The following is a 26,987-nucleotide window of genomic DNA, read 5'->3' on the forward strand; positions in this document are numbered from 1 at the left end:
AATATTGTCCAGGACACCGGGGATAACTCCCCCCCCCGCTCTTCTTCGAAATAGTGCCGTGGGATCTTTCCGTGAGTACAGGCGGGGGCCTCGGTTTCACGTCTCATCCAAAAAACGGCACCTCCGTCAGTGCAGCACTCCCTCGGTCATCAGGGAGCTGACAGCCCTCCTTAATCCAAGGGCACTGGGGTAGATTGCAGCACCCCCAATTCCGCCCCAGCCCAGATTACTCAGTTATACTGAGCGAGCTCATCGCCTGTGTCGTAGAATCATACACCGCAACCTTCCGACTCAGAGGCGAGAGTGCTGCCCCTGGGCCACAGTTAACACCGTGTGCAAACTTCCACTGCTCGAAGTGGTCTTGTGTGACAGGAGCCAATGGTAATGCACAAGCAGGCGGGCTCTCTGCTAAAAAGAACATTTCTACCGAAGGTAACGATTCATGCAGGAAGTATCGCAAATCCTCTTGTATTTTACCCAGGTAGTTATTTATCATCTGTGGGCCTTACCTGATAGCCACACAGAGCAGGGTAGCCATTTGCTACACATTATTATACAATATACAAGATACAGCACAGACTGAGGCCATTTGGTCTGTCGTGCCTGTGCCGGCTCTTTGAAAGAGCGATCCCATTAGTCCCACTACCACCGCCCTTTCCCCATAGCCCCGCAGAACGCTTTTTTTCAAGTTTCTATCCAATTCCCTTTTGAACATTATTATTGAATCTGCTTCCACTGCCCATTCAGGCAGTGCATTCCAGATCTTCACAACTCGCTGCGGTGAAGAAATTCTCCTCATCTCCACTCTGGTTCTTTTGCCGTATTACCCGAGAATATTAAATTTACCTGTACCAGTAAATGATGTATTATTGGCTGCATTCAATTGCTTGCCCTCTGCCCTCTGCCTCATAAGATGGCAGGTTCAAGCCCCACCCCCCGACTCGGTCACACGATCTACATTGATGTTGTGCTGAGTGACTGCTACATTGTCAGAGGTGCTGCCTTTCAGAGGAGATCTTCAGCTAAGGACTGGTCAGGTGGATATAAAACATCCCGTGGCACTGTTTGAAGGAGAGCAGAGAATTTGGTGGGTCAGTTGTGGCTCAGTGGGTAGCACACTTGTCTCTCTGAGTCAGAAGGTTGTGGGTTCAAGTCCCACTCCAGAGCCTCGAGCATAAAAACCCAGGCTGACACTCCAGTGTAGTGCTGAGAGAGTGCTGTCTTTTGGATGAGATGTTAAACCGAGGCCCTGTCTGCGCTCTCAGGTGGATGTGAAAGATCCTATGGCACTATTTCGAAGAAGAGCAGGGGAGTTATCCCCAGTGTCCTGGCCAATATTTATCCCTCAAACAATATAACAAAAACAGATGGTCATATTGCTGTTTCTGGGAGCTTGCTGTGTGCAATTTGGCTGTCACAGCAGTGACTACACTTCAAAAGTACTTCATTGACTGTGAACATCCTGAGGTTGTGAAAGGCGCTATATAAAATTCTCCCAATTTCCTGTTTAACGTTCCTCTCTCAACCCACACAACTAGAAACAGACAAACTGGTCATTCACCTCATTGCTGTGTGACTTGACTGCTGTGATTCCCAAAACAACAGCAACTTGCATTTGTATAGCGCCTTTAACACAGTAAAACATCCCAAGGCGAGGTTTAGGGAGGGAATTCTAGAGCTTAGGGCTGAGACCGTTGAAGGCACAGCCAGCACTGGTGAAGCGATGAAAATCAGGGATGCGCAAGAGGCCAGGATTGGAGGAGCGCAGACATCTCGGGAGGGTTGCAGGGCTGGAGGAGGTTACAGAGGTAGGGAAAGGAGCGCGGCCATGGAGGGATTTGAAAACAAGGATGAGAATTTTTAAATAGAGGCATTCAACAACAATGATTGCATTTCAAGAGCGATTCATTGGTAGGGAAGCATTTGGGGATGTGATAAATGTAGATTCTTACTTAATTGGCTGTGAAGGACTTTTGGGACGTCCTGAGGTTGTGAAAGGGGGCTGCATCAAGGCAGGTTCATTCTTTCGACATGCTTAGTAAAAGTAAGCAGGTGACTGCTTCGAGATGAAGGAGAGTTGGAAGGTCGACACATTGTGAGAGCAGGGCATGTGTTGGCTCGTTTCTAACAGATCGGAAATGGCAACAACATCCCATTGCAGTGAGGAGCCCCGCACACTACAGACACGGAGTCAGGAGCTGCTGTGAATTCAGAGCCTGAGTGGGGTGATTGTGTGGCGGGGAGGGGATGGAGGAGGGGGCTTGAGTTTACTATAGAGCCTCATCAATAGACAACACAGTTCCACTAAATAAATTCTTACACTGCAAAAATTCAGGGACAATACTGTTCTCCAAACACACACACACAAAGACTTTTAATTCATTTATGTAACTATTAATATGCATAGTTATATTTATGTATGAATATATTAAACAGATAGATTTTGATGATAGTGCAAAGCACTAGCACTCAGCCCTGCAGTGAATATGTGCATTCAGTACCAGTCCTGATTGCCCACTGTGATGGGCTGGGCAACACTCCAAGTGTGTCAGCAGGAGGTTCCAATTCCTATCAGTGATTGTGCAGAGAACTGGCACTACGCAATGTAATGTAGAACGGGGACAAGAGAGCATGGAACAGATTCTGATCAAGGAGAGTGTTGTTGATTGCAACTCTTGATCTATAGCCCCCCCCCCACCCTCACTCCTACACCAGACCAGGTCATGGTGTCAACTGTGGCTCAATGGCAGCACTCTCGCCCTCCCTGTGTCAGAAGGTCGTGATGTATGATACTACAATACAGGCTAGGAGATCTCTGAGTATGATTTAGTCCCGCATCAGCTGATATCAGACGACAACAACAACGTATTTATATAGCACCTTAAATGTAGTGAAACATCCCAAGGCGCTTCACAGGACAGGGCAGAAATAAGGATGCTACAATTGACATAGGTGGTTGCAAAAGATCCCATGGCACTATTTTGAAGAAGAGCAGAGGAGTTATCCCCTGGACTTGATGGCTTACATCCTAGGGTCTTAAAAGAAGTGGCTGTGAAGATAGTGGATGCGTTGGTTGTGATCTACCAAAATTCCCTGGATTCTGGGGGGGAGGGGGGGGAGTCCCAGAGGATTGGAAAACCGCAAATGTAACGTCCCTATTTAAAAAAGGAGGCAGACAAAAAGCAGGAAACTATAGACCAGTTAGCCTAACATCTGTCATTGGGAAAAAGCTGGAGTCCTTATTCAGGAAGCAGTAGCAGGACATTTGGAAAAGCATGATTCAATTAAGCAGAGTCAGCATGGTTTTCTGAAAGGGAAATCATGCTTGACAAATTTGCTGGAGTTCTTTGAGGATGTAACGAGCAGGGTGGATAAGGGGGAACCAGTGGATGTGGTGTATTTGGATTTCCAGAAGGCATTCGATAAGGTGCCACATAAAAGGTTACTGCACAAGATAAATATAGAAACATAGAAACATAGAAAATAGGTGCAGGAGTAGGCCATTCGGCCCTTTGAGTCTGCAGCAACATTCAATAAGATCATGGCTGATCATTCCCTCAGTAACCCTGTCCTGCTTTCTATCTATACCCCTTGATCCCTTTAGCCGTAAGGGCCATATCCAACTCCCTATGAATATATCCAATGAACTGACATCAACAACTCTCTGCGGTAGGGAATTCCACAGGTTAACAACTCTCTGAGTGAAGAAGTTTCTCCTCATCTCAGTCCTAAATGGCCTACCCCTTATCCTAAGACTGTGTCCCCTGGTTCTGGACTTCCCCATCATTGGGAACATTCTTCCTGCATCTAACCTGTCCAGTCCCGTCAGAATCTTATATGTTTCTATGAGACCCCCTCTCATCCTTCTAAACTCCAGTGTATAAAGGCCCAGTTGATCTCGTCTCTCCTCATATGTCAGTCCAGCCATCCCGGGAATCAGTCTGGTGAATTTTCGCTGCACTCCCTCAATAGCAAGAACGTCTTTCCTCAGATGAGGAGACCAAAACTGAACACAATATTCCAGGTGAGGCCTCACCAAGGCCCTGTACAACTGCAGGAAGACCTCCTGCTCCTATACTCAAATCCCTTAGCTATGAAGGCCAACATACCATTTGCTTTCTTCACCACCTGCTGTACCTGCATGCCAACTTTCAATGACTGATGAACCATGACACCCAGATCTCATCGCACCTCCCCTTTTCCTAATCTGCCGCCATTCAGATAATATTCTGCCTTTCTGCTTTTGCCCCCAAAGTAGATAACCTCACATTTATCCACATTATACTGCATCTGCCATGTATTTGCCCACTCAGCTAACCAGTCCAAATCACCCTGCAGCCTCTTAGTGTCCTCCTCACAGCTCACACCACCACCCAGTTTAGTGTCATCCGCAAACTTGGAGATATTACACTCTATTCCTTGATCTAAATCGTTAATGTATATTGTAAAGAGCTGGGGTCCCAGTACTGAGCCTTGCGGCACCCCACTAGTCACTGCCTGCCATTCTGAAAAGGACCCGTTTATCCCGACTCTCTGCTTCCTGTCTGCCAACCAGTTCTCTATCCACGTCAGTACATTACCCCCAATACCATGTGCTTTGATTTTGTACACCAATCTCTTGTGTGGGACCTTGTCAAAAGCCTTTTGAAAGTCCAAATACACCACATCCACTGGGTCTCCCTTGTCCACTCTACTAGTTACATCCTCAAAAAATTTCAGAAGATTTGTCAAATATGATTTCCCTTACATAAATCCATCCTGTCACTGCTTTCCAAATGCACTGATTTCATCTTAAATAATTGATTCCAACATTTTTCCCACTACTGATGTCAGGCTAGCCGGTCTATAATTACCCATTTGCTCTCACCGTCCTTTTTTAAACAGTGGTGTTACATTAGCTACCCTCCAGTCCGTAGGAACTGATCCAGAGTCGATAGACTGTTGGAAAATGATCACCAATGCATTCACTATTTCTATGGCCACTTCCTTAAGTACTCTGGGATGCAGACCATCAGGCCCTGGGGATTTATTGGCCTTCAATCCCATCAATTTCCCTAACACAATTTCCCACCTAATAAGGATATCCTTCAGCTCCTCCTTCTCAGTAGATCCTCGGTCCCCTAGTACTTTCGGAAGGTTATATGTGTCTTCCTTCGTGAAGACAGAACCAAAGTATTTGTTCAACTGGTCTGCCGTATCTTTGTTCCCCATTATAAAATCACCTGAATCTGACTGCAAGGGACCTACGTTTGTCTTCAATAAAACTTCACGGGGTTGGAGGTAATATAGTAGCATGGATAGAGGATTAGCTAACTAACAGAAAACAGAAAATCAGGAAAAATGGGTCATTTTCCGGTTGGCAAACAGTAACTAGTGGGGTGCCGCAGGGATCGGTGCTGGTCCTCAACTATTTACAATCTATATTAATTACTTGGATGAAGGGACTGAGTGTAATGTAGCCAAATTTGCTGATGATACAAAGATGGGTGGGAAAGCAAATTGTGAGGAGGACATAAAAAATCTGCAAAGGGATACAGACAGGCTCAGTGAGTGGGCAAAAATTTGGCAGATGTAGTATAATGTGGGAAAATGTGAGGTTATCCACTTTGGCAGAAAAAATAGTAAAGCAAATTATAATTTAAATGGAGAAAAATTGCAAAGTGCTGCAGTACAGAGGGATCTGGATGTCTTTATACATGAAACTCAAAAAGTTAGCATGCAGGCACAGCAAGTAATTAGGAAAGCAAATGGAATGTTGGCTTTTATTGCAAAGGGGATAGAGTATATAAGTAAGGAAGTCCTGCTACAACTGTTCAGGGTATTGATGAAGCCACACCTTTCGTACTGCGTACAGTTTTGGTCTCTGTATTTAAGGAAGGATATACTTGCATTGGAGGCTGTTCAGAGAAGGTTTACTAGGTTGATTCCAGAGATAAGCGGGTTGGTTGTCTTATGAAAGTAGGTTGAGTAGATTGGGCCTATACTCATTGGAGTTCAGAGAATGCGAGGTGATCTTATCGAAACATATAAGATAATGAGAGGGCTACACAAGGTGGGTGCAGAGAGGATATTTCTACTCATAGGGGAAACTGAAACTAGGGTACATAGTCTCAGAATAAGGGGTTGCCCATTTAAAACTGAGATGAGGAGGAATTTCTTCTCTCAGAGGGTTGTAAATCTATGGAATTCTCTGTTCCAGAGAGCTGTGGAGGCTGGGTCATTGAATATATTTAAGGTGGAAATAGGCAGATTTTTGAGCAATAATGGAATAAAGGGTTATGGGGAGCGGCTGGGGAAGTGGAGCTGAGTCCATGATCAGATCAGCCATGATCTTATTAAATGGCGGAGCAGGCTGAGGGGCCGTATGGCCTACTCCTGCTCCTATTTCTTATGTTCTTATGTGCCCTGGCCAATATCTAACCCTCAATTAACGTAACAAAAACAGATGATCTGATCCTTATCTCATTGCTGCTTGTGAGATCTTGCTGTGATGAAATTGGCAGACGCATTTCCCTACATTACAACTGTGACTACACTTCAAAAATGTACTTCATTGGCTATAAATCACTTTGGGTCGTTCTGAGGTTCAGAAGAGCGCTATATAAATGCAAGTTCTTTCTTTATTGAAAATGGGTCAACATAAGTCCAGCCCCAGAATGAATGCTCTCATGAAAACTCGACAGACCATATTCTTCAGGAGCTGGTACGGGATGCCAGTGCAACCAACTCTTGCCACCCAGTCTCCTGCACCCACTGTAACGGTAAAGGTGGGGGGATTAATGCACAGTCACACAGGCCTCACACCCAGGGGCCCTGACCAAATATGGCCCCCCAACCAGGGCAAATGTAAAGGCCCTGGTAAAACTCAGGATAACGCAGAAAAACCGCAATCACCGGACTGAAGCATTCCAGCATTTACAAATACTCTCAGAGCTGGGCAAAGCAGAGTCGGGAGATTCGTTACAATGTAAACATTCCCCTTCACAGTGCACAAGTTACAAAATATTTGTTCAGACAGGAGGAACCGTAGAAGCAAAGGCAACAATGCCACAGTTTTGCTGTTACTTTCGCGTAGTGGGGACAGCATGTTTTTGCAGTGGCACTGCCTGCCTTGCCTCAGTGACAGCACTCTTGCCTCTGAATCAGAAGGCTGTGGCTTCAAAGTCTAACTCCAGAGACTTGAGCATAAAATCTAGGCTGGCACAGAGTACAGTACTGCGGGAGCGATGCACTATCTTTTGGATGAGACGTTAAACCAAAGCCTCATCTTCCTTTTCAGGTACAGTTAAAAGATCCCACGGCGCTATTTCGAAGAAGAGCAGGGGGGTTATCCCCGGTGTCCTGGCCCATATCTATCCCTCAACCAACATCATTAAAAAACCAGATGATTTGGTCATTATCACATTGCTGTTTGTGGAAGCTTGCTGTGCTCAAATTGGCTGCCACCTTTCCTACATTACAACAGTGGTTGGCATTTCAAAAAATACTTCATTGATTGTAAAGCGCTTTGGGATGTCCTAAGGTCGTGAAAAAATCGATATAAATGCAAGTTTTTCTTTCATAGAGACATACAATAATGTAAGCCTGGGACTCCAGAAGTGTTTGTAGCTCAGAAAATGGCCAACAATAACTTGTATTTATACAGTGCCTTTACCCTAATAAAACATCCCAAGGTGTTTCACAGGAGCGTAACCAAACAAAATTTGACACCGAGCCACATAAGGAGATATTAGTGCAGATGACATGTTTGGACTGTTCAGCCACCAAAGAACTCACTTCAGGAGTGGAAGCAAGTCTTCCGCGATTCCGAGGGACTGCCTATGATGATGATGATGAGATGTAGGTTTTAAGGAGGGTGTTAAAGGAGGAGAGCGAGGTAGAGAGGCGGCGAGGTTTAGGGAGGGAATTCCAGAGCTTAGAGCCTAGGCAGCTGAAGGTACAGCCGACAATGGTGGAGTGATTAAAATCAGGGATGCTCAAGCGGCCAGAATTGGAGCAGCGGAGATATTTCAGGGGGTTGTGGGGCTGGAGGAAATTACAGAGATAGGGAGGGGCGAGGCAACAGAGGGATTTGAAAACAAGGATGAGCATTTTAAAATTGAGGCGTTGCTCAACCGGGAGTCAGTGTAGGTCAGCGAGCACAGGGGTGATGGGTGACTGGGACTTGGTGCCAGTTAGGACACGGGCAGCCGAGTTTTAGACGATCTCAAGTTTAATATTGCAGTTGTATTGAGTTCAAAGGGATTGTAGCTCACCCGACAGCTTTGTTGGTGTAGGCAGCTATTAACTGAGTTGGAAGGTCCCAGGTTCGATTCTGGTCTGTGCTGAGTTAGCCGGAAGGGGCAAAATCTGCCCCAGTTACCCAGTACCCCCTGCCCGCTCCACTCCCACACTCATCTCTCTGTCCTTGGCCTCTTACACTGTTACAATGAAGCTCAACATAAGCTCAAGGAACAGCACCTCATCTTTCATTTAGGCACTTTGCAGCCTTGTTGACTCAACATCAAGTTCAACAATTTCAAACCATAACCTCTGCCCCTATTTTTTTTCTGTTTTTTTTCTCTCTTTCTCGTAGCAGCTGTTGATGATTCTGCCATTCTCCTTTTATACCCTATCTAGACTCATCTTTTTTTCTTAACTTGTCCCATTGCCATCTTCTTTTGCCCTAAAGAAAGAAAGACTTGCATTTATATAGCGCCTTTCACGACCACTGGACGTCTCAAAGCGCTTTACAGCCAATGAAGTACTTTTGGAGTGTAGTTACTGTTGCAATGTGGGAAACGTGGCAGTCAACTTGCGCACAGCAAGCTCCCACAAACAGCAATGTGATAATGACCAGATAAACTGGTTTTGTTATGTTGATTGAGGGATAAATATTGGCCAGGACATGCACCATCATCCCTTTTGTCTCTCTAATCTCTCCTGCCTTCCACCCTATCACAGACCTTCCCTTTTGTCCTTCCTCCCCTCCGCCCTTTCCCTGCCCCTGCACTTGCTTAAAAACCTGTTACATCTCTAACTTTTTCCAGTTCTGATGAAGGGTCATTGACCTGAAACGTTAACCCTGCTTCTCTCTCCACAGACGCTGGCTGGCCTGCTGAGTGTTTCCAGCATGCTCTGTTTTATTTCAGATTGCAGCATCCGCAGTATTTTGCTTTTGTATTAGTGTTGGAAAACGGTTTGCCTCCCATGGCCGAATAGTATGCCAACACTGCACTATCTGGTCCCAACAGGTGAAGAATGGCCACTTGGGTGAGGTACCTGAGGGCGAGCAGAAATCGTTCAAACTAATACCAGCGAGGAATCAATGCCTTCAGGAGGACAGGATAACAGGTGGTCTTGTATTGTTATTCTCTAGGCTCAGGCACTGGCTATAACTGCAAAAGTGTCAATGTCTCCACCCCACCACCACCCCCACCCCCCCACCCCTAACCTCCTTTCCCATTCATCATCATCATAGGCAGTCCCTCGGAGTCGAGGAAGACTTGCTTCCACTCTAAAAGTGAGTTCTCAGGTGACTGATGAGACCAATGCGGGACCTACAGTCTCTGTCACAGGTGGGGCAAACAGTGGTTGAAGGAAAGGGTGGGTGGGGAGCCTGGTTTGCCACATGCTCCTTCCGCTGTTTACGCTTGATTTCTGCATGCTCGCGGCGATGGGACTCGGGGTGCTCAGCGCCCTCCCGGATGCTATTCCTCTACTTTGGGTGGTCGTGAGCCAGGGATTCCCAGGTATCGGACATAAGAAATAGGAGCAGGAGTAGGTCATTCAGTCCCTCGAGCCTGCTCCACCATTCAGTAGGTTCACAGATGATCTTCTACCTCAACTCCACTTTCCTGCACTATCTTCATATCCCTTGATTCCCCTAGAGTCCAAAAATCTATTGCTCTCAGCCTTGAATATACTCAACAACTGAGCATCCACAGCTCTCTGGGGTAGACAATTCCAAAGATTCACAGCCCTCTGAGTGAAGAAATTTCTCCTCATCTCAGTTCTAAATGGACAACCTTTATTCTGAGACTGTGACCCCTGGTTCTAGACTCCCCAGCCAGGGGAAACATCCTCCCAGCATCTACCCTGTCAAGCCCCTGAAGAATGTTAGAAGAATTTTATTTGTTTCAATGGATCGCCTCTCATATTTCTAAACTCTAGGGAAAATAAGCCCAGTCTACTCAATCTCTCCTCATAGGACAATCCTCCTATCCCAGGAATCATTCCAGTGAACCTTTGTTGCACTCCCTCCAAGGCAAATATGTCCTTTCTTAGGTAAGGAGACTAAAACTGTACAGTACTCCAGGTGTGGTCTCACCAAGCATCTATATATTGCAGTAAGACTTTTTTACTCTTATACACCAATCTTTTTGTAATAAAGGCCAAAATACCATTTGCTTTCCTAATTGCTTGTGTGCCTGCATGTTAACTTTCTGTGATTCATGTACAAGGACATCCAGTTCCCTCAGATATTTCCCAATCTCTCACCATTCAAAAAAAAATCTGCTTTTCTATTTTTTCTACCAAGGTGAATAACTTCACATTTCATCCCATCTGCCACCTTGTTGCCCGCTCACTTAACATGTCTATATCCCTTTGTAGCCTTTTGCATCCTGCTAACAACTTAGCTTTGTATCATCAGCAAACTTGGATACATTGCACTCGGTCCCCTCATCTAAGTCATGGCTATGGATTGTAAATAGCTGAGGCCCAAGCACTCATCTTTGCTGTACCCTACTAGTTACAGCCTGAAAATGACCCGTTTATTCCTACTCTGTTTTTTGACTGATAACCAATCCTCAGCCCATGCTAATATATTACCCCCAATCTCATGAGCCCTAATTGTGTGTAATAACATCTTGGGTGGCACCTTATTGAATGCTTTTAAAAAACCCAAATACACCACATCCTACATGGGCTTGATGGGCTGAATGGCCTCCTCCTGTGCTGTAACCATTCTGTGATTCTATGATCCACTGATTCCCCTTCTCTACTCTGCTAGTTACAACCTCAAACAAAATCTATATATGAAATTGTTGTGGGTAGCACTCCCACCTCTGAGTCAGACGGCTGTGGGTTTGAATTCCACTCTGTGGACCTGAGCACACAATCCAGGCTGACACTCCAAAGCAGTGCTCTGGTACTCAGAGAGTGCTGCTCTGTTGGAGGTGTTGACTTTCATGTGATATGTAAAACCGAGGCCCTATCTACCCTCTTGGATGGTGTTTAAAAAACATCACATGGCACTATTTCAAGGAAGATTGGCAGAGAAAGATGATTTATCAAATTGCTGTTTGTAGGAATTTGCTGTGTTCAATTTGGCTGCTGCCTTTCCCTACATTACCCCAGTGACTACCGTTCCAAAGTACTTCATTGGCTGTAAAGTGCTTTGGGACGTTCTGAGGTTGTGAAAGTCGCGAAATAAATGTAACTTTTTTCTAATTAAAAAAATCTATTTCCTTATCCATGTAAAAACTACTACTGATTCTGCTTCCAACAATGTAGGGCGCTCCAAGCCGAACAAAAACGATCTACTCACCTCTCCCTTCCTACAGAGAAAGTCAACCTTGGGGGAGGGGGTGAGAGGTTTGAGAGAAGGGAAATCAGATGGAAAGGTAATGGGACCAAGACTGTGCAGGAAGGGATCCTGCAATAGGTGGGTGTCTGTATTCCCTCGGGAACTGTTGTGCATTGAGCAGGGACGTGTGTGTATTTCCTTTATCTTAAGCATATTCCGGATTTAAATAGGATGCATTTTGCAAAGCAGCGCTGGGATTTCCAAAGTGAATGGGCACGTCCCAGGAGCTGATGACGATTAGGGTGTATATGTAGTGTCACCAATTGAAGGCTGGCTTATGATTTTAGGACAGGGGTGGGGGCAGAGATGATCAGAGAGATTGCTTTGAGCAAGTGGTTTGGGGCTCAGTTTGGCAGCAAGGATGTTGGGATTGAAGTGTGAAGTATTTGCTCTCCCTCAGTGCTGTGCCTATTGAGTGTAAGACGACAATTAATCAGCCTTTCTCGCCCTGTGGACACTGAACCTGACCATTTCTTCCCGTCCTAATAGTGAAAGGGGAGATCCTGCCAAGCTCAGGGAAGGGAGGGAAGAACTGACTGCACGATGCTGAATAGGAGGCGCGGGTCCATGCCTGCACCTTCGGCTGCCTTCGACCGCTGCAGGGCTGGCGAGAGGCTGCAGGCAGCGCTGGCGGGGCTGGCGGAGCTTGACCTGCTGAAGGAGAGGCAGAGGGAGCTGGTGAGAAGGGCTCTGGACACGGAGCCACCCCGAGACAAGTGCGGCAGGGACGAGAGGAGCAGGGAGAGCCACTCGGAGGAGCAGCGGTTGGAAGCCACCCTTAGCGCCCTGAAGGAGCAACTGGTAAGGAATTGTAACCCTCCCCACTACCAGAAATACTTTCCCACCTGACAGCTGCTATTTTACAATGTTTAACCAAAAATAGCAGAGTTTGATTTATTTCCAATGTTTCTGCTAGTTGATATTTAAGAGCAGTATTCCAATCCTATGTTTAAAGGAAATCAGTAACTTTTAACGAGTTGTTGGTCTAAAGATTTATTGCCTAACTAGAAATCCCCAAACATTCTGCTTATATATTTGCATTTTGCTTTACAAAATCCAATGTTTGCTATTGATATATTGCACATAGATAACATGCAATGGATATTTCAAACGGTCTTGTATATACTTAAGGGATATGCTATATATTTAAGAATTAGACATGTATCCAGGGGCTCTGTGTGTATTTAGGGTTTCTGACATGTTTAAGAGTTATATATGCATATATTTAAGAATTATTTCTATATGTATTTAAGGGTTGCATAATGTTTTAAGATTTTTACAAATATATAAGAATTACCAAGTGTATTTAAGATTTCTATGTTCAAGAGTTATATATGCTTATTTATTTCAATGGTGTAGATATGTTATATAAGGGTTATACTTGTACATATTTAAAGGTTCTACGAATATATTTTAGGATTAAGTAGAAGGGTGTATATATAAGGATTTATACATGCATATATAGAAGGATTTTATATAACTACGGTTAATTCCTCATGAATATTTCGCCACAAATCGTGATTGAAATTAAGACTCAGAAATATTGCAAACTCCTTGCACAGGTCCCTCAATCTCTCTCGCCCACTCCCGATAAATTTGTGCCGTTTTTCTCTCTTTATTAAAAAAATTCGCAAGTCAAAGGTTTATGTAAACATAAATAAAACATTCATTGTTTAAAATAAAAATTAGCCGTGGATTTGAGTCTCTTGACGGGGAGCACATCCCAGTGATTCACCCCTTGGTTGAACAGCTTGGTGCGGTGTTTCGCGGCTAATTAAATGTTCGTGATGGCAAAGACGGCGAGCCATCAAGTCTCAATCCACATCGAACGGGATACACATCCGCGCGTACAAGTTGCATTTCCCGCAAAACCGTCTGCCCACACTTAAAACATCAACAACTCATCAACTGGGTGTGAAAACTGGCCAGGTTGTCTCCCAGCCCAGATTCCCTTCCCCCCGCCGCTCTCCTGTGACAATTGCTCTCTGGGCTGCTGCTGTTCCGGTGGCTCGCTCGTTGCTCATTCATTGCAGTCCTCTGGCACACCCCCCCATTCCTTTTTCTCAATCCTCCCCCCCACCAAGGGGACATCTCCACCAACCAGATTCCAGCTGCTTCCAGCCTTGAGATTTCAAATGGCAAAATTTTGCAAAACACCTTTAATCCATTCTAAAAGCCTGAATCATATTTCCTATTGTCTTCTTGTAAAAAGAAAGACTTGCGTTTATATAGCGCCTTTCACGATCTCGGGACTTCTCAAAGCGCATTACAGCCAATGAAGTACTTTTTGAAGTGTTGTCACTGTTGTAATGTAGGAAACACGGCAGCCCAGTTTGCGCACAGCAAGCTCCCACAAATTTGAAAATGACCACATAATCCGATTTAGCGATGTTGATTGAGGGATAAATATTGGACAGGACACTGGGAATAACTTCCCTGCTCTTCTTTTGAACAGTGCCATGGGATCTTTTACATCCACCTGAGAGACCAGTAGGGTTTAATATGACCAATGATCCCAATAAGCTGCGCAGTCATGCAACACTCTACAGGTTCCACGCAGCCGGTGTGCTGGCCCTTAAAAAGAAAAACCGCGCATGTGCGGAATTTTCAATGGCTCATGCGGTCCGCCAAAAAATAAAAATGAGAGGGAACATTGAATATGACCAATTTAACTGGGAGGAGGAGAGCCGGAGTAAAATATTTCAAAGCCTCTGGGGAATGACTGTTCACTGAAGGCTGCTTTAGCAATAGACAAAAAGATAAGATAAAGATGTTTAGGAAATCAAACAAGAGGAGAAATCCTCTGAGAAGAATGGGGCATTGATGTGACCTTGGTAAATAGCGGCAGTACCTGTTAATTAAAGGCAGACAGGGAACAATTGCCTTTAAGACAAGCCTCCTCCTTGGCTGGGTTGCCTGATTAAAAAGCTGTAGGTTGGCAAGTCCCAGATAATTGCACGTTTTCAGGTTGTGAGGACACCCTTTCATTCATAGATCGGCGTAACGTGCTTTTTCAAGGTGTTACTTCCCTTTTATTCCGTAGTATTTAGCCCGGTTACTCAGCACTTTTATGACCGTTTTCTCCCTTTTGCCTTTCTTAAAGGAGCTGATTTATGCCGTTTGATGGTGCTACTCACCCTCTGGTACCTGACCTGAGTGAGCCGGGACAGTTAAGTGTCAATGTTATTCGACTGCAGGGGCATCGCCTGAGTGATCCACGCCTCACCCATGGTCGCCTAGAGGTCACTTGACAAAGAAAAGAAAGACTTGCATTTATAAAGTGCCTTTCATGACCTCAAGACAACCCGAACGCTTTACAGCCAAGGAAGTACTGTTGAAGTGCTGTCGCTGTTGTAATGTAGGAAACGTGACAGCCAATTTACACATAGCAAGCTCCCACAAAAAGCAATAAGGAAAATGATCAGATAATCTGTTTTTAGTGATGGTGATTGAGGGATAAATATTGGTCAGGACACCGGGGATAACTCCCCTGCTCTTCTTTGAAATAGTACCGTGGGATATTTTACATCTAGGGGAAGCTTTGCAAGGCTGTTCGCACCAAGTGATAGGAAGGAACACCATCGTTCATGGGGGTGGGTCTACATAACCCAAACTTGCACAACTTCGCCTGACCTTTGACACCGTGCACCAGAACATTGGGTGTAGCACCAGTGCTTTTTTAAAAAAAAACTTTTATTTCCCTTCAATCTTCTCCCCTCCTGTCCTGACAGTGTCAGGTTCCCATTCCGTGGGTGCCTCTCCCAAGTGGCCATTTTGTATCTGTTACATCTTGACAGTGGGCTGCTTGACTGTGGGAGGCGTCACATCTGAGCCTGATCTGACCCTTATCTGACGCCTGCGCACTTGCTTGCAGGTCGTCATCAGATAGCAGTCAGGAGTGAGAGCTGCTGGTGCTTCCTTCCTAGCCTTGGGGAACTGAGGCCAACCTTAACTCTACCTCTGCACCGAGGGGGAATGAGCCAAGGAGTTTCTGGCCCGTATGGGCTCAATTATACCCTGCTTTTCCCAACTGAGCAAGCTGGGGAGCTGAACGCCAGAATTAAAGGGGAAGCATAAAGTCTGGCATTAGTGAGACGAGAAGCTGGGATTGTTCTCCTCCGAGCAAAGAAGGTTAAAGGGAGATTTAATAGAGGCGTTCAAAATGATGAGGGGTTTGACAGAGTAGATAGGGTGGAACTGTTTACGTTGGCAGGAGGATCAGTAACCAGAGGATTCAGATTTAAGGGCATTTGCAAAAGAACCGGAGGAGAGATGAGGAAGAATTTTTTCTACACAGCCAGTTACGATCTAGAATGCGCTGCCTGAAAGGATGGTGGAAGCTGATTCATTAGTAACTTTTAAAGGGAATTGAATAAATATTTGAGAAAAAAAAAATTTGCAGGGCTATAGGGAAAGAGCTGGTAAGTGGAACTAATTGGTGATAGCTCTTTCAAAGAGCCGGCACAGACTCTCTGGGCTGAATGCCCTTCTCCTTCTGTGCTGTACGATCCCACTGCAAATTGATAGGCACTATCAATGTGTGAAAGGAAACATAACATTGATGCTTATTTTCTTCAAAACCTGGAGCGTGACAAGGTCGTAGGTCATTCCGACAATTTTTCTTTTGCTTTCATCTTCCTCGTGTCAGTTTTTAACTCAAGTATGTGGCTCTCTCTCTGAGCACATGTTGAAAGCTGTAATTGTAGGAAACTGAATACTTGCATCACATAATCACGATTAATGTCTTTGTTTTTCCTGAAATGTCTGACATGAGATCTTTGTGACGTACTAAATTATCAATGACCGCTGTATATCTTCAGGACGGGTTTTGTGACCCGCTGCCATTAATCAAGAAAGTCTAGACTTCAAGATGCTTTGGCTGCACATTAGTCAGTTTTTGAAGTGGATTCGGGTCATTGCAAAACTGTAAACAGACACACCAAAAATAAATCACTTCAGATTCTGTCATTCCAGGAGGTAACTCCATCTCTTTTCCTTCTCATTGGGTAGTTTCATCTAGGAAAAGTGATAGATAATAGTTATTTTTGTAAACAAAAAGCTCTCTTGAATACTCAGTAAATGTGTTTCCCTGTGTACCCAGCTGTACAGATCAGGAAGGCCCGCGTTCAGTCACCACTCTGTGCTGAAACATACCCCATACACGTTATATGCAAAGTGTCAGCCGTGGCTCAGTGGATAGCACTCGCCTCTTTCAGTCAGAAGGTTGTGGGATCAAGTCCCACTCCAGAGACTTGAGCACAAAAATCTAGGCTGACACTCCAGTGTTAGCTGCACTGTCGGAGGTGCCGTCTTTCGGTAAGCCCTGCCTAGCCTTTCAGTTAGATATAAAAGATCCATTGGCACTCGAAGAAATGCAGGGGGGTTATTCTTAGTGTCCTGGTCAATATTTATCCTTCAACCAACATCACTAAAGCAGATTGTCTGGTCTTTATCACATTGCTGTTTGGGGGTGTGCAAATTGCCTGCCGCGTTTCCCACCTTACAACAGTAACCACACTTCAGACGTACTTCATTGGCTGTAAAGTGCTTTGGGATGTCCTGAGGTCTAAAAGCGCTCTATAAATGCGTCTTTTTTCTTTTTATAACGTGGGAGATGGGGAACTATGGTGAAGCAGGGTTTCATGACCTCTGTGAACGGCTCTCTCTCCCATTTAACTTTCTTCCGGCCTTGCAAGTCCAGCGTCCCACGATTTTCATGGGTATACGTGAGGGAATGGGCACTGCCATTTTAGTTTTAATTGAAAGAGTAGTAGAGGCAAAAACTCGATGGAGTCACCAGAGACAGTTAGATGCCACGACGGGGGAGCTATGGATACCCTATGGTTAGATGGGCTGAATGGCCTCCCTCATCTCTGTTTATCTTTACGAAGTGGCAGCCCTTGCCAGCATGGAACATGTGCATCCTCGAGGCTGTGGGGACTCTCGAGGTCCACCCATTTATATTCAACTGCAGCCCAGCCGTACGTCAGGAATACATGAGAAAAAAATATTTGTCTTTCTAGTTTTTTTGTGTAAACATCCTTGTTTGCTTTCCAGTCACATTTGAGAAAACAAGATGCGGGGCTGAAAACTCACCTGCAACACTTGGACCGACAAATCAGCGAACTCAAGCTCGATGTCAACAAGGCTTCCACTGAGCAGCTGGAGAGTGACAGCAGGCCCAGTTCAGGTAAGGTTGGACAGGTGGCAGCTTTGTGTCATGGAACTGAACGTGTTGGGGCTCCCCAGGACTTTGGGAGTCTCCCCTGTTTACACAGTGGGGCAGACCACATAACCGAGGATGCTCGTAGCAACAGGAGGAGGCCATTCAGTTCCATTGAACGTGTTCCGCCATTCTGTTAGATTGTGGCTGATCTGTACCTTAACACCATCTACCCGTCTTGGTTCCATATCCCTTAATACCCGTGCCTATCAAAAATCTGTCGTGGTTTTCACTTCCATTTGCTGGTCAGAAGCTTTCTTTTATGTCAGGATGAGGTATCTACAGACCAGTGATGCACACACCATGTTGTTGTCATGTACATGATATTCTTTCTTGGATATGGGCTTCGCTGGCAATAATTGCCCATTCCTAATTGCCTTTGAAAGGCGGTGGTGAGCCGCCTTCTTGAACCACTGCAGTCCGAGTGCTCCCACAGTGCTGTTAGGGAGGAAATTCCAAGATTTTGACCCAGCAGCAATGAAGGAACGGTAATATATTTCCAAGTCGGGATGGTGTGTGACTTGGAGGGGAACTTGGAGGTGATGGTGTCTCCAAGCACCTGCTGCTCTTGTCCTCTAAGTGGTAGAGGTCGTGGGTTTGGGAGGTGCTGTCGAAGAAGCCTTGGCGAGTTGCTGCAGTGCATCTTGTAGCTGGTGGTGGAGGGAGTGGATATTTAAGGTGATGGATGGGGTACTAATCAAGCGGCTGACTCTGGTGGGCTGAGAGCTCATGGGTCTGAATGAATAGCTGCATATGGTAACTGACAGTGGCCATTTAAGTACTCCATTGGCAAATTATTTACCCTCTGACTGTGTGGTGAACTATTCTGAAAGGATTTAATACGGTAGATGTAGAGAAGATGTTTCCACTTCTGGCCAAGTCCAAAACTAGGAGTCACTAATAAATCCAATAAGGAATTCAGGAGAAACGCCTCTACCCAGAGAGTAGTGAGAATAGGGAACTTACTATCACTTGGAACAGCATAGATGCATTTAAGGGGAAGCGAGATAAGTACATGAGGAAAAAAGGAATAGACGTTTATGGTGATAGGGTGGGAGGAGTTTATGGTGATAGGTGTGGAGCATAAACACAGGCACTGACCTGGTGGACCGAACGGCCTATTCCTGCTGTTAATTTTATGTAATGTTATTCTTTTATATGAATGGAACTGGCTTTAAATATAATGGACCCGTCCTTTGACAAGGTTACAGTCTCTATGATTGATTCCTGTCAGATCCTGTTTCAGTGACCATGCTCTTGCTTGTTTATCCTCTACCTTTCAGCCAGGCACCTTACCGAATGAATAAAGCATTCGCCCCAGGACTAGACTCGCTCTGTTGAATACATAACTCAACAGCGTGACACAAGCCTGGAAACTGGGTAACGCAATCTAATCATACAAAATGCTTAATGCATTTGTATCGGGTTCCCTGTCCCGCTGTGCTTCCACAATAGCATCTCATGGCCTATTCTGCAGGCTCCCATTTAGAACCATACACTCAGGTGTGTGTATCTCACTGCTGCCTGTAGGCTCCAGTGCCAGCTCGGACACATTATTAATCATGCCATTGCTGTAAGTGCAGCCTAAGAGCTTTTTCTATTTTTAAGGTTGCTGTCGTGCTTCGAAACGCCATGGAGTCCCTTCTGCTTTAGGTAGCGAGCCTCAGACAGGCAGAGTAATCACTATCACTAGAGGGGTTGTGCTGGATAGGCTAATGGGACTCAAGGTAGACAAGTCCCCTGGTCCTGATGAAATGCATCCCAGGGTATTAAAAGAGATGGCGGAAGTTATAGCAGATGCATTCGTTATAATCTACCAAAATTCTCTGGACTCCGGGGAGGTACCAGCGGATTGGAAAGCAGCTAATGTAATGCCTCTGTTTAAAAAAGGGGGCAGACAAAAGGCAGGTAACTATAGGCCGGTTAGTTTAACATCTGTAGTGAGGAAAATGCTTGAAGCTATCATTAAGGAAGAAATAGCGGGACATCTAGATAGGAATAGTGCAATCAAGCAGACGCAACATGGATTCATGAAAGGGAAATCATGTTTAACTAACTTACTGGAATTCTTTGAGGATAAAACGTGCATGGTGGATAGAGGTGTACCGATGGATGTGGTGTATTTAGATTTCCAAAAGGCATTCGATAAGGTGCCACACAAAAGGTTACTGCAGAAGATAAAGGTACGCGGAGTCAGCGGAAATGTATTAGCATGGATCGAGAATTGGCTGGCTAACATAAAGCAGAGAGTCGGGATAAATGGGTCCTTTTCGGGTTGGAAATCGGTGGTTAGTGGTGTGCCACAGGGATTGGTGCTGGGACCACAACTGTTTACAATATACATAGATGACCTGGAAGAGGGGACAGAGTGTAGTGTAACAAAATTTGCAGATGACACAAAGATTAGTGGGAAAGCGGGTTGTGTAGAGGACACAGAGAGGCTGCAAAGAGATTTAGATAGGTTAAGCGAATGGGCTAAGGTTTGGCAGATATAATGCAATGTCGGAAAATGTGAGGTCATCCACCTTGGAAAACAAAAACAGCAAAAGAGAATATTATTTGAATGGGGAGAAATTACAACATGCTGCGGTGCAGAGGGACCTGCGGGTCCTTGTGCATGAATCCCAAAAAGTTAGTTTGCAGGTGCAGCAGGTAATCAGGAAGGCGAATGGAATGTTGGCCTTCATTGCGAGAGGGATGGAGTACAAAAGCAGGGAGGTCCTGCTGCAACTGTATAGGGTATTAGTGAGGCCGCACCTGGAGTACTGCGTGCAGTTTTGGTCACCTTACTTAAGGAAGGATATACTAGCTTTGGAGGGGGTACAGAGACGATTCACTAAGTTGATTCCGGAGATGAGAGGGTTACCTTATGATGATAGATTGAGCAGACTGGTCTTTACTCGTTGGAGTTCAGAAGGATGAGGGGTGATCTTATAGAAACATTTAAAATAATGAAAGGGATAGACAAGATAGAGGCAGAGAGGTTGTTTCCACTGGTCGGGGAGACTAGAACTAGGGGGCACAGCCTCAAAATATGGGGGAGCCAATTTAAAACCGAGTTGAGAAGGAATTTCTTCTCCCAGAGGGTTGTGAATCTGTGGAATTCTCTGCCCAAGGAAGCAGTTGAGGCTAGCTCATTGAATGTATTCAAGTCACAGATAGATAGATTTTTAACCAATAAGGGAATTAAGGGTTACGGGGAGCGGGTGGGTAAGTGGAGCTGAGTCCACGGCCAGATCAGCCATGATCTTGTTGAATGGCGGAGCAGGCTCGAGGGGCTAGATGGCCTACTCCTGTTCCTAATTCTTATGCTCTTATGTAATCCTAATACTTTTGCCCTCCGGGCAGGCAGGCAGATTCTGACAGACTCGCTCAAGCAGCAGAACAGCCATTCTTTTTGTTTTGTGAGCAGACCTAACATATGACACAGGCATTGTTGTGTGCACAAGAATTTCAGTAACAGTCAGTGCCTTTTACTTGGAGAGCCACATCTCGTGTTCAACAAGCCAGTTTAAGCCTATACTCAATCGGGTCATTTTCTGACTTTACCACTCCCAGTCTGTGTGGTATTGTCCCCTCAAAGCACATCTCTCTCGGACATTAACTCTCCTTATGGCTTCTAATTGCTCTTTGATTAACCCCAATGTCAGTGCATCTATTGTATCTTCTATCTTCCATGGTCACGTATTCCGATCATTCCGGAATTTCCCTTTATGTCCTATTTCCTTGGCTGACTCTGAAGGAATCATAGAAACTTACAGCATAGAAGGAGGTCATTCGGCCCATCGTGCCTGTGCTGGCCCTTTGAAAGAGCAGTTGTGCTCAGTCCCACACCCTCCCATCTTTTTGTCCGTAACCCTGTCAGTTCCTCATCCTCAAACACCTGTCCAACTCACTATTACATTTATTGATGGGATCAGTTTCCACCACCTGTTCAGGTGGAGTGTTCCAGACCCTGTCGACATTTCACTCCTCTCTCCCTCTCGATGTTTGCCAATGATTTTAAATCTATGACCTCTTATTATTGACCCATTCGCCAGAGGGGATAGGTTTTCTCTATCTACTCATCACTTGAAAACCTCTATTCGGTCACCTCTTAATCGTCTCTGTTCCCAGAAGAACAGTCCTGACATTTCCAACCCCTCCTCAACTGAAGTCCCTCATCCCTGGTAACACCCTGGTAAACCTCCCCTGTGCCCTTTCTGAGGCCTTTACATCTTTCCTGAAATGTGGTGCCCAGAATTGTCCACAATACTCCAGCTCCACTGGCTAACCAGTGATTTGTAAAGTTCTAGCACGATCTCTATCATAATATTCAGGGTTTATCCTATCTATACCATTCCATACTTCAGTTTTTAATTGACATCCAAGGCTGCAAAGTTGAAACTTCTCCAGTCTCTCCTCCTTAAACTTGGGATCAATCTCGCTCTTGCCGGCAATCTTTCTAATGCAAGTTTATGTAATGAGGTGGTGACCAAACTGAACTTGGTCCTTTCAGCCGGGTCTGATCGATGCATTGTAAAGCCTCAACAAATCTCCCACACACTTGCATTCTACGGTTCAGGCTTTTCCCCTGAATTCTATTGAAGATGATCTTGCCTATCTTGGGTCACTTTCCAATTCTCCCAGTGATGGATTCAATTCCATAAAATTATTCAATCAACATGTAATGTTGATGGGGTGAGATGAATTCACTGGGAGGAGGCTCGTGTGGAGCACAAACACCAGTATGGACCAGTTGGGCTGAATGGCCTGTTTCTGTGCTGTAGGTTATGTGTAATACTTGTACATTTCTCAGCTAAATGTTTCTGTCCCAGTAGCAAAAACCTCTTGCAGCATCCTCTGTGTGCAATGCACTTTCTACTTGTCATTTTCAGTTCACCACTAGTGAGAAAGAGATGGTGCCAGTAGTTACAATTAACGGTAAGGGTATAATAGTAAGCAGTAAGGGTATAGTAACCTGGTGGTTATGGTAGCAGACCAGTAACCTGGAGGTTGTGCCTCCAAATCCAGGCATGGGGTGATCCCAAATAAATCGGGTCATTTATAGGCTGGGGGAGGAGTAGATAATCTATGGAGAGTGCTCACTCAAAGTGTGGCATTTTAATCACTCCTGCCCTCCACCCGATCACAGACCTCTCTCCCTTTCGTTCTTTCCCTGTCTTCCCTTTTCCATGATTTGCTTAAAAGCTGTTCATCTTTTATACATTCCAGCGTTGATTAAAAGGTAATTGACCTAAAACGTTAACTCTCTCTATCTCTCATTCTCTGTCTCTCCTTCTCTCTCTGTCTCTGTCTCTCTCCCTGTGTCTCTCTCTGTCTCTCTCTGTCTCTCATTCTCTGTCTCTCTCTCTGTCTCTCTCTCTGCACAGATGCTGCCTGACCTGCTGAGTGTTTGGATTTTATTTCAGGTGCCCAGCACGCTGCAGTATTTTGCTTTCTATTGGTTGTGCAACGCTTGTCGATTCCGTGTGCCTAATGGGTACCATCTAAGTGTTATTTTGTTTCTGACCCGCAGGGTTTTACGAGCTGAGTGACGGGGGTTCCTGCTCCCTGTCCAACTCCTGCACTTCCATGTACAGCGAGTGTATGTCGTCCTCCCAGAGCAGCCTGCTGTACTCGGCCGAGACCAGGGCCAGCAAGTCGGACTACCGCCCTCAATCTGCCGACGAGACCACCGTGCAGTTGGCAGCCTTCAAGCAGCAAGGGCCTGCTGGCAAGCGACCTGGCCAAGGGATCAAAACCACCACCGAACCGCTGCTCACCTTTACCAGCAGAAAACCAGGAGTCCACAGGCCGAGACCGGTTTCTACAGGTAGTGCTGACTCTCCATCTTACACGTGCAAAGTTGCCCTGAAAGAAAGAGAGAACTTGCATTTATATAGCACCTTTCATGACTTCAGGACGTCCCAAAGCACTTCCCAAAGTGTAGTCACTGTTTGGCCCACCATGCCTGTGCTGGCTCTGAAAGTGCTCTCCAATTAGTCCCACTCCCCTGCTCTTTCCCCATAGCTCAGGAGATTTCTCCTTTTCAAGTATGTTTTTAATTCCCTTTTGAAAGTTGCTACTGAATTTGCTTCCACTGCCCTTTCAGGCCGTGGATTCCAGATCCTAACAACTGGCTGCGTAAAAAAAATTTGCCAAATCTCCTCCCCTGGCTTTTTGCCGATTATCTTAAATCTGTGTCTTCTGGTTACCGACCCGCCTGCCAGTGGGAACAGTTTCTCCTTAGTAACTCTATCAAAACCCCTCATTATTTTGAATAACTCTTATTAAATCTCCCCTTAACATTCTCTGCTCTGTGGAGAACAATCCAACATAAGAAACGCAGCAGCCAATATGCACACAGCAAGTTCCCACAAACAGCAATGTGATAATGACCAGATAATCTGTTTTTGGTGACATTGATTGAGGGATGAATATTGGCCAGGACACTAGGGAGAACTCCCCTGCTCTTCTGCCCAATCGCCAAGGACGCAGGTGTACCTCTGCACGCCTCCAGTGGGTGAAGTGATCACTGAGGGTCTGTGTTGCCCAAAGACCCAGACATCAAGCCTTGCATCATATGGGCAGTTTCACCTCATTATATCCATGGACACCCCTACCAGGGGAAGGTCTGCATCACCCAACCTCCCAGAAGGCATAGGCTGTGGGCTAAATGCGTGCAAGAGCTTAGTGTTCATTTGAAATTCCTCTCCCCATCACTTTAACGGTGGCAGCATCATTTTGAGGCTCTTGTGAGTTTCAACTGTGTTCCCAAAAAAATCATCAGGCTTCTATTTAATGAATGGAAAATCCCACACAGACGCAGTAACCCCTCCCCCTCCAAATTCCCAATCTGTGTTCCTGTCGCGCAAAGCTCGGGGTGGGGTCGACTCTGGGAAAATCCCCCTTGTACCTACATTAGCTCACTGCTAAATTCTCAGGCATTTCCTTCAGCGGAGGTCCAAGGTTGGGAAAGAGGCTCTATCAATGCAAGTCCGTCCTTCCTTCCTCCCTCCCTCCCTCCCTTCCTTCCTTCCTCTAGTTCCTGCCTCTCATTCGTTCGTTCCTTCCTTCCTCTTGTTCCTTCCTTCCTTCTTCTCGTTCCCTCTTTCTCTCTCTCTGGATATAACCAGAGCTTCAAATTCCTGACTGACCGGGGATATGACTAATGGGGAGATACATCGATTGACGGGACACGACTGACAGACAAAATAATGAGCAAGGATTCCCAATATTGTGACGTGTATTGTTCTCCTTCCCCTACAGGTGACTTGGAGAGATTTGTACCGTTGCGAAGAGATTTTCCAGCTGCGTCTGATCTGAAAGTGCTGCCGCCTGTGTGCCCCGGTGGCAATCTACAGCCCAACATAGCAGATCAGAAGTATCGATGCCATCTAGTCTCTAAGAACAGCAGTGATGTTTACAATTACCCCAGTCCCCTCCACGCGGTGGCTCTGCAGAGCCCTTTGTTCTGTCTGACTGGGAAGGCGTTGAGTGCGGACAACAGGCACATCCTCAGTGGCGCCGCACCACCTAATCTCGCAAGTAGGCCACTTGAAACCAGGCTTGGCTACGTCAGTAAACTAACCCAACAGCACGCGGGTGGGATCAGCAAGGCCGCCACGAACAGAGACCCCGAAACGAGGCCGAAAGCTGTGATGCGGGAGAAAGACCTTGCGCTCCCCGCTGAGGCTGTGAAAAATAACAGTAACAACAACACAGCGAGGGGGCAAGTTGAGAAGGTGGCCGTCCTGCAGTGGGGCAACAGCTGGAGAGAGGTAGGACTTCCAGCAGAAACCGTTGGCACCGCAAGATTGAGGCGGCAGGTGGAGCCCGGCTGCTCGATGCTCCCAGTCTCGGCTAATCGCCTGGGGGAAGAGTCGAAGGCCGGCGGCAGTGGTCAGCACTTCAGATCAGGGATGAAAGACTCGCTCGCGACCGGTGGTACAGGAGCCTGCTCGGGTCTACCCGCGCAGTCCAATTCCAGCCGGCTGGCCTGCGACGGTCCCGCGGCACCAGGCCCCGGAGCACCTCAGAGGACCGGCCAGAGGTCGGGGGTCACGGCAGGGAGAGGCGGGGAGACCTTGCGCAAGAGCGGTTTCGTGCACGCCCAGTTCGTGCCTGCGGAGTCCCGGCAACGGGGGCAGGTGCTGCCGGCCTGTGGCAAGACCAAAGTGGCGAAGATCAAGCGGAGGAACGGCGAGACGGCACGGGTTGGCAAGCGGCCGCCCACCCGAGTTGGCGGTGCTATGGGAACTCCCGTCGACAGGAGCAGCGTCATGGCAACTGCTGGCGTGAGCCCCGAACCGCCGGGCCGGTCGTGCTCGGAGTCCAGTCTTCACCCCACGTGTCACGGGCTGGTGTTCCAGGGCCTGGCCCTCCACGGAGTCCCCAAGGCCGGTGAGCAGGGGTCGAAGGCCAAGCAGCGCCGGTGGCAGTCGTCAGTCGAAATATTCACCAGGACCCCCGCCGGCCGGCCATGCCACAGCGCCCAGCGGCCGAGGGCGGGGAGGATCGGGGCGGCACGCGCCGCCAGCTTCAGCCGGACGCCGAGGAGCCGGCCCGGGGCCCGGAGCGAGTCGGACCAGTCGGAGTACTCGGCCGAATGCGCCTCGCTCTTCCACTCCACCATCGCCGAGAGCAGCGGGGACGAGCTCTCCGACCACACGGCCAACTGCTTTGGCGACGGCGAGGGGAGCGGGAGCGAGGGTGGCCCCAGCATGGAGCAGGCGGACGGGAGCGCCCTGGTCTGGCCTCAGGGTTCGGCTTCGGCCGAGTCACTGTCGGCAACTGGCTGGAGCCGCCGCTCCGAGGCCAGGATTTGCCGGATAAAGGCGTCGAAAGCGCTGAAGAAAAAGATCCGGCGATTCCAACCTCAGGCCTTAAAGGTTATGACCATGGTTTAGGGGTGTGAGCCCCAGGCGTATCCCAGGGAGACCGCACGCTGGGCACTGTTGTCCCGAGAAACAAAAGAAATGACCTTTTAAAAGGAGAGCGGCGTCCAGTCGTGAACTGCAAATGACCTTTGTGTTAGGGCAGGGGTCCTGCTACATGTGACTATATGGGCCCAGTCTTGTCTAACTTGTCATTTTATTGTGTATAATAATTAATGTTCCTATTTCAACTGTTGCAAGAGCATTGTGTGATAATATGAATAAAAATACTCCATTGTGATATTGGACTTGGTCCCGTTGCTTTTGTGTTACAGTG

The 26,987-nt window shown here is 46.6% G+C and overlaps 1 protein-coding gene across 1 annotated transcript; it reads left to right on the plus strand.

Annotated features, from left to right (window-relative positions):
- Window positions 1-12,112: 12,112 nt before the first annotated feature.
- Window positions 12,113-26,683, plus strand: dact2 (dishevelled-binding antagonist of beta-catenin 2). Its single transcript, XM_070890941.1, has 4 exons — window positions 12,113-12,370; window positions 17,627-17,759; window positions 23,311-23,607; window positions 25,044-26,683. The coding sequence occupies exons 1-4, from the start codon at window positions 12,113-12,115 to the stop codon at window positions 26,681-26,683; spliced, it is 2,328 nt and encodes a 775-aa protein (XP_070747042.1).
- Window positions 26,684-26,987: the final 304 nt, after the last annotated feature.

This window comes from Pristiophorus japonicus, chromosome 9, assembly GCF_044704955.1.
Source record: "Pristiophorus japonicus isolate sPriJap1 chromosome 9, sPriJap1.hap1, whole genome shotgun sequence".
NCBI lineage: Eukaryota > Metazoa > Chordata > Chondrichthyes > Pristiophoridae > Pristiophorus > Pristiophorus japonicus.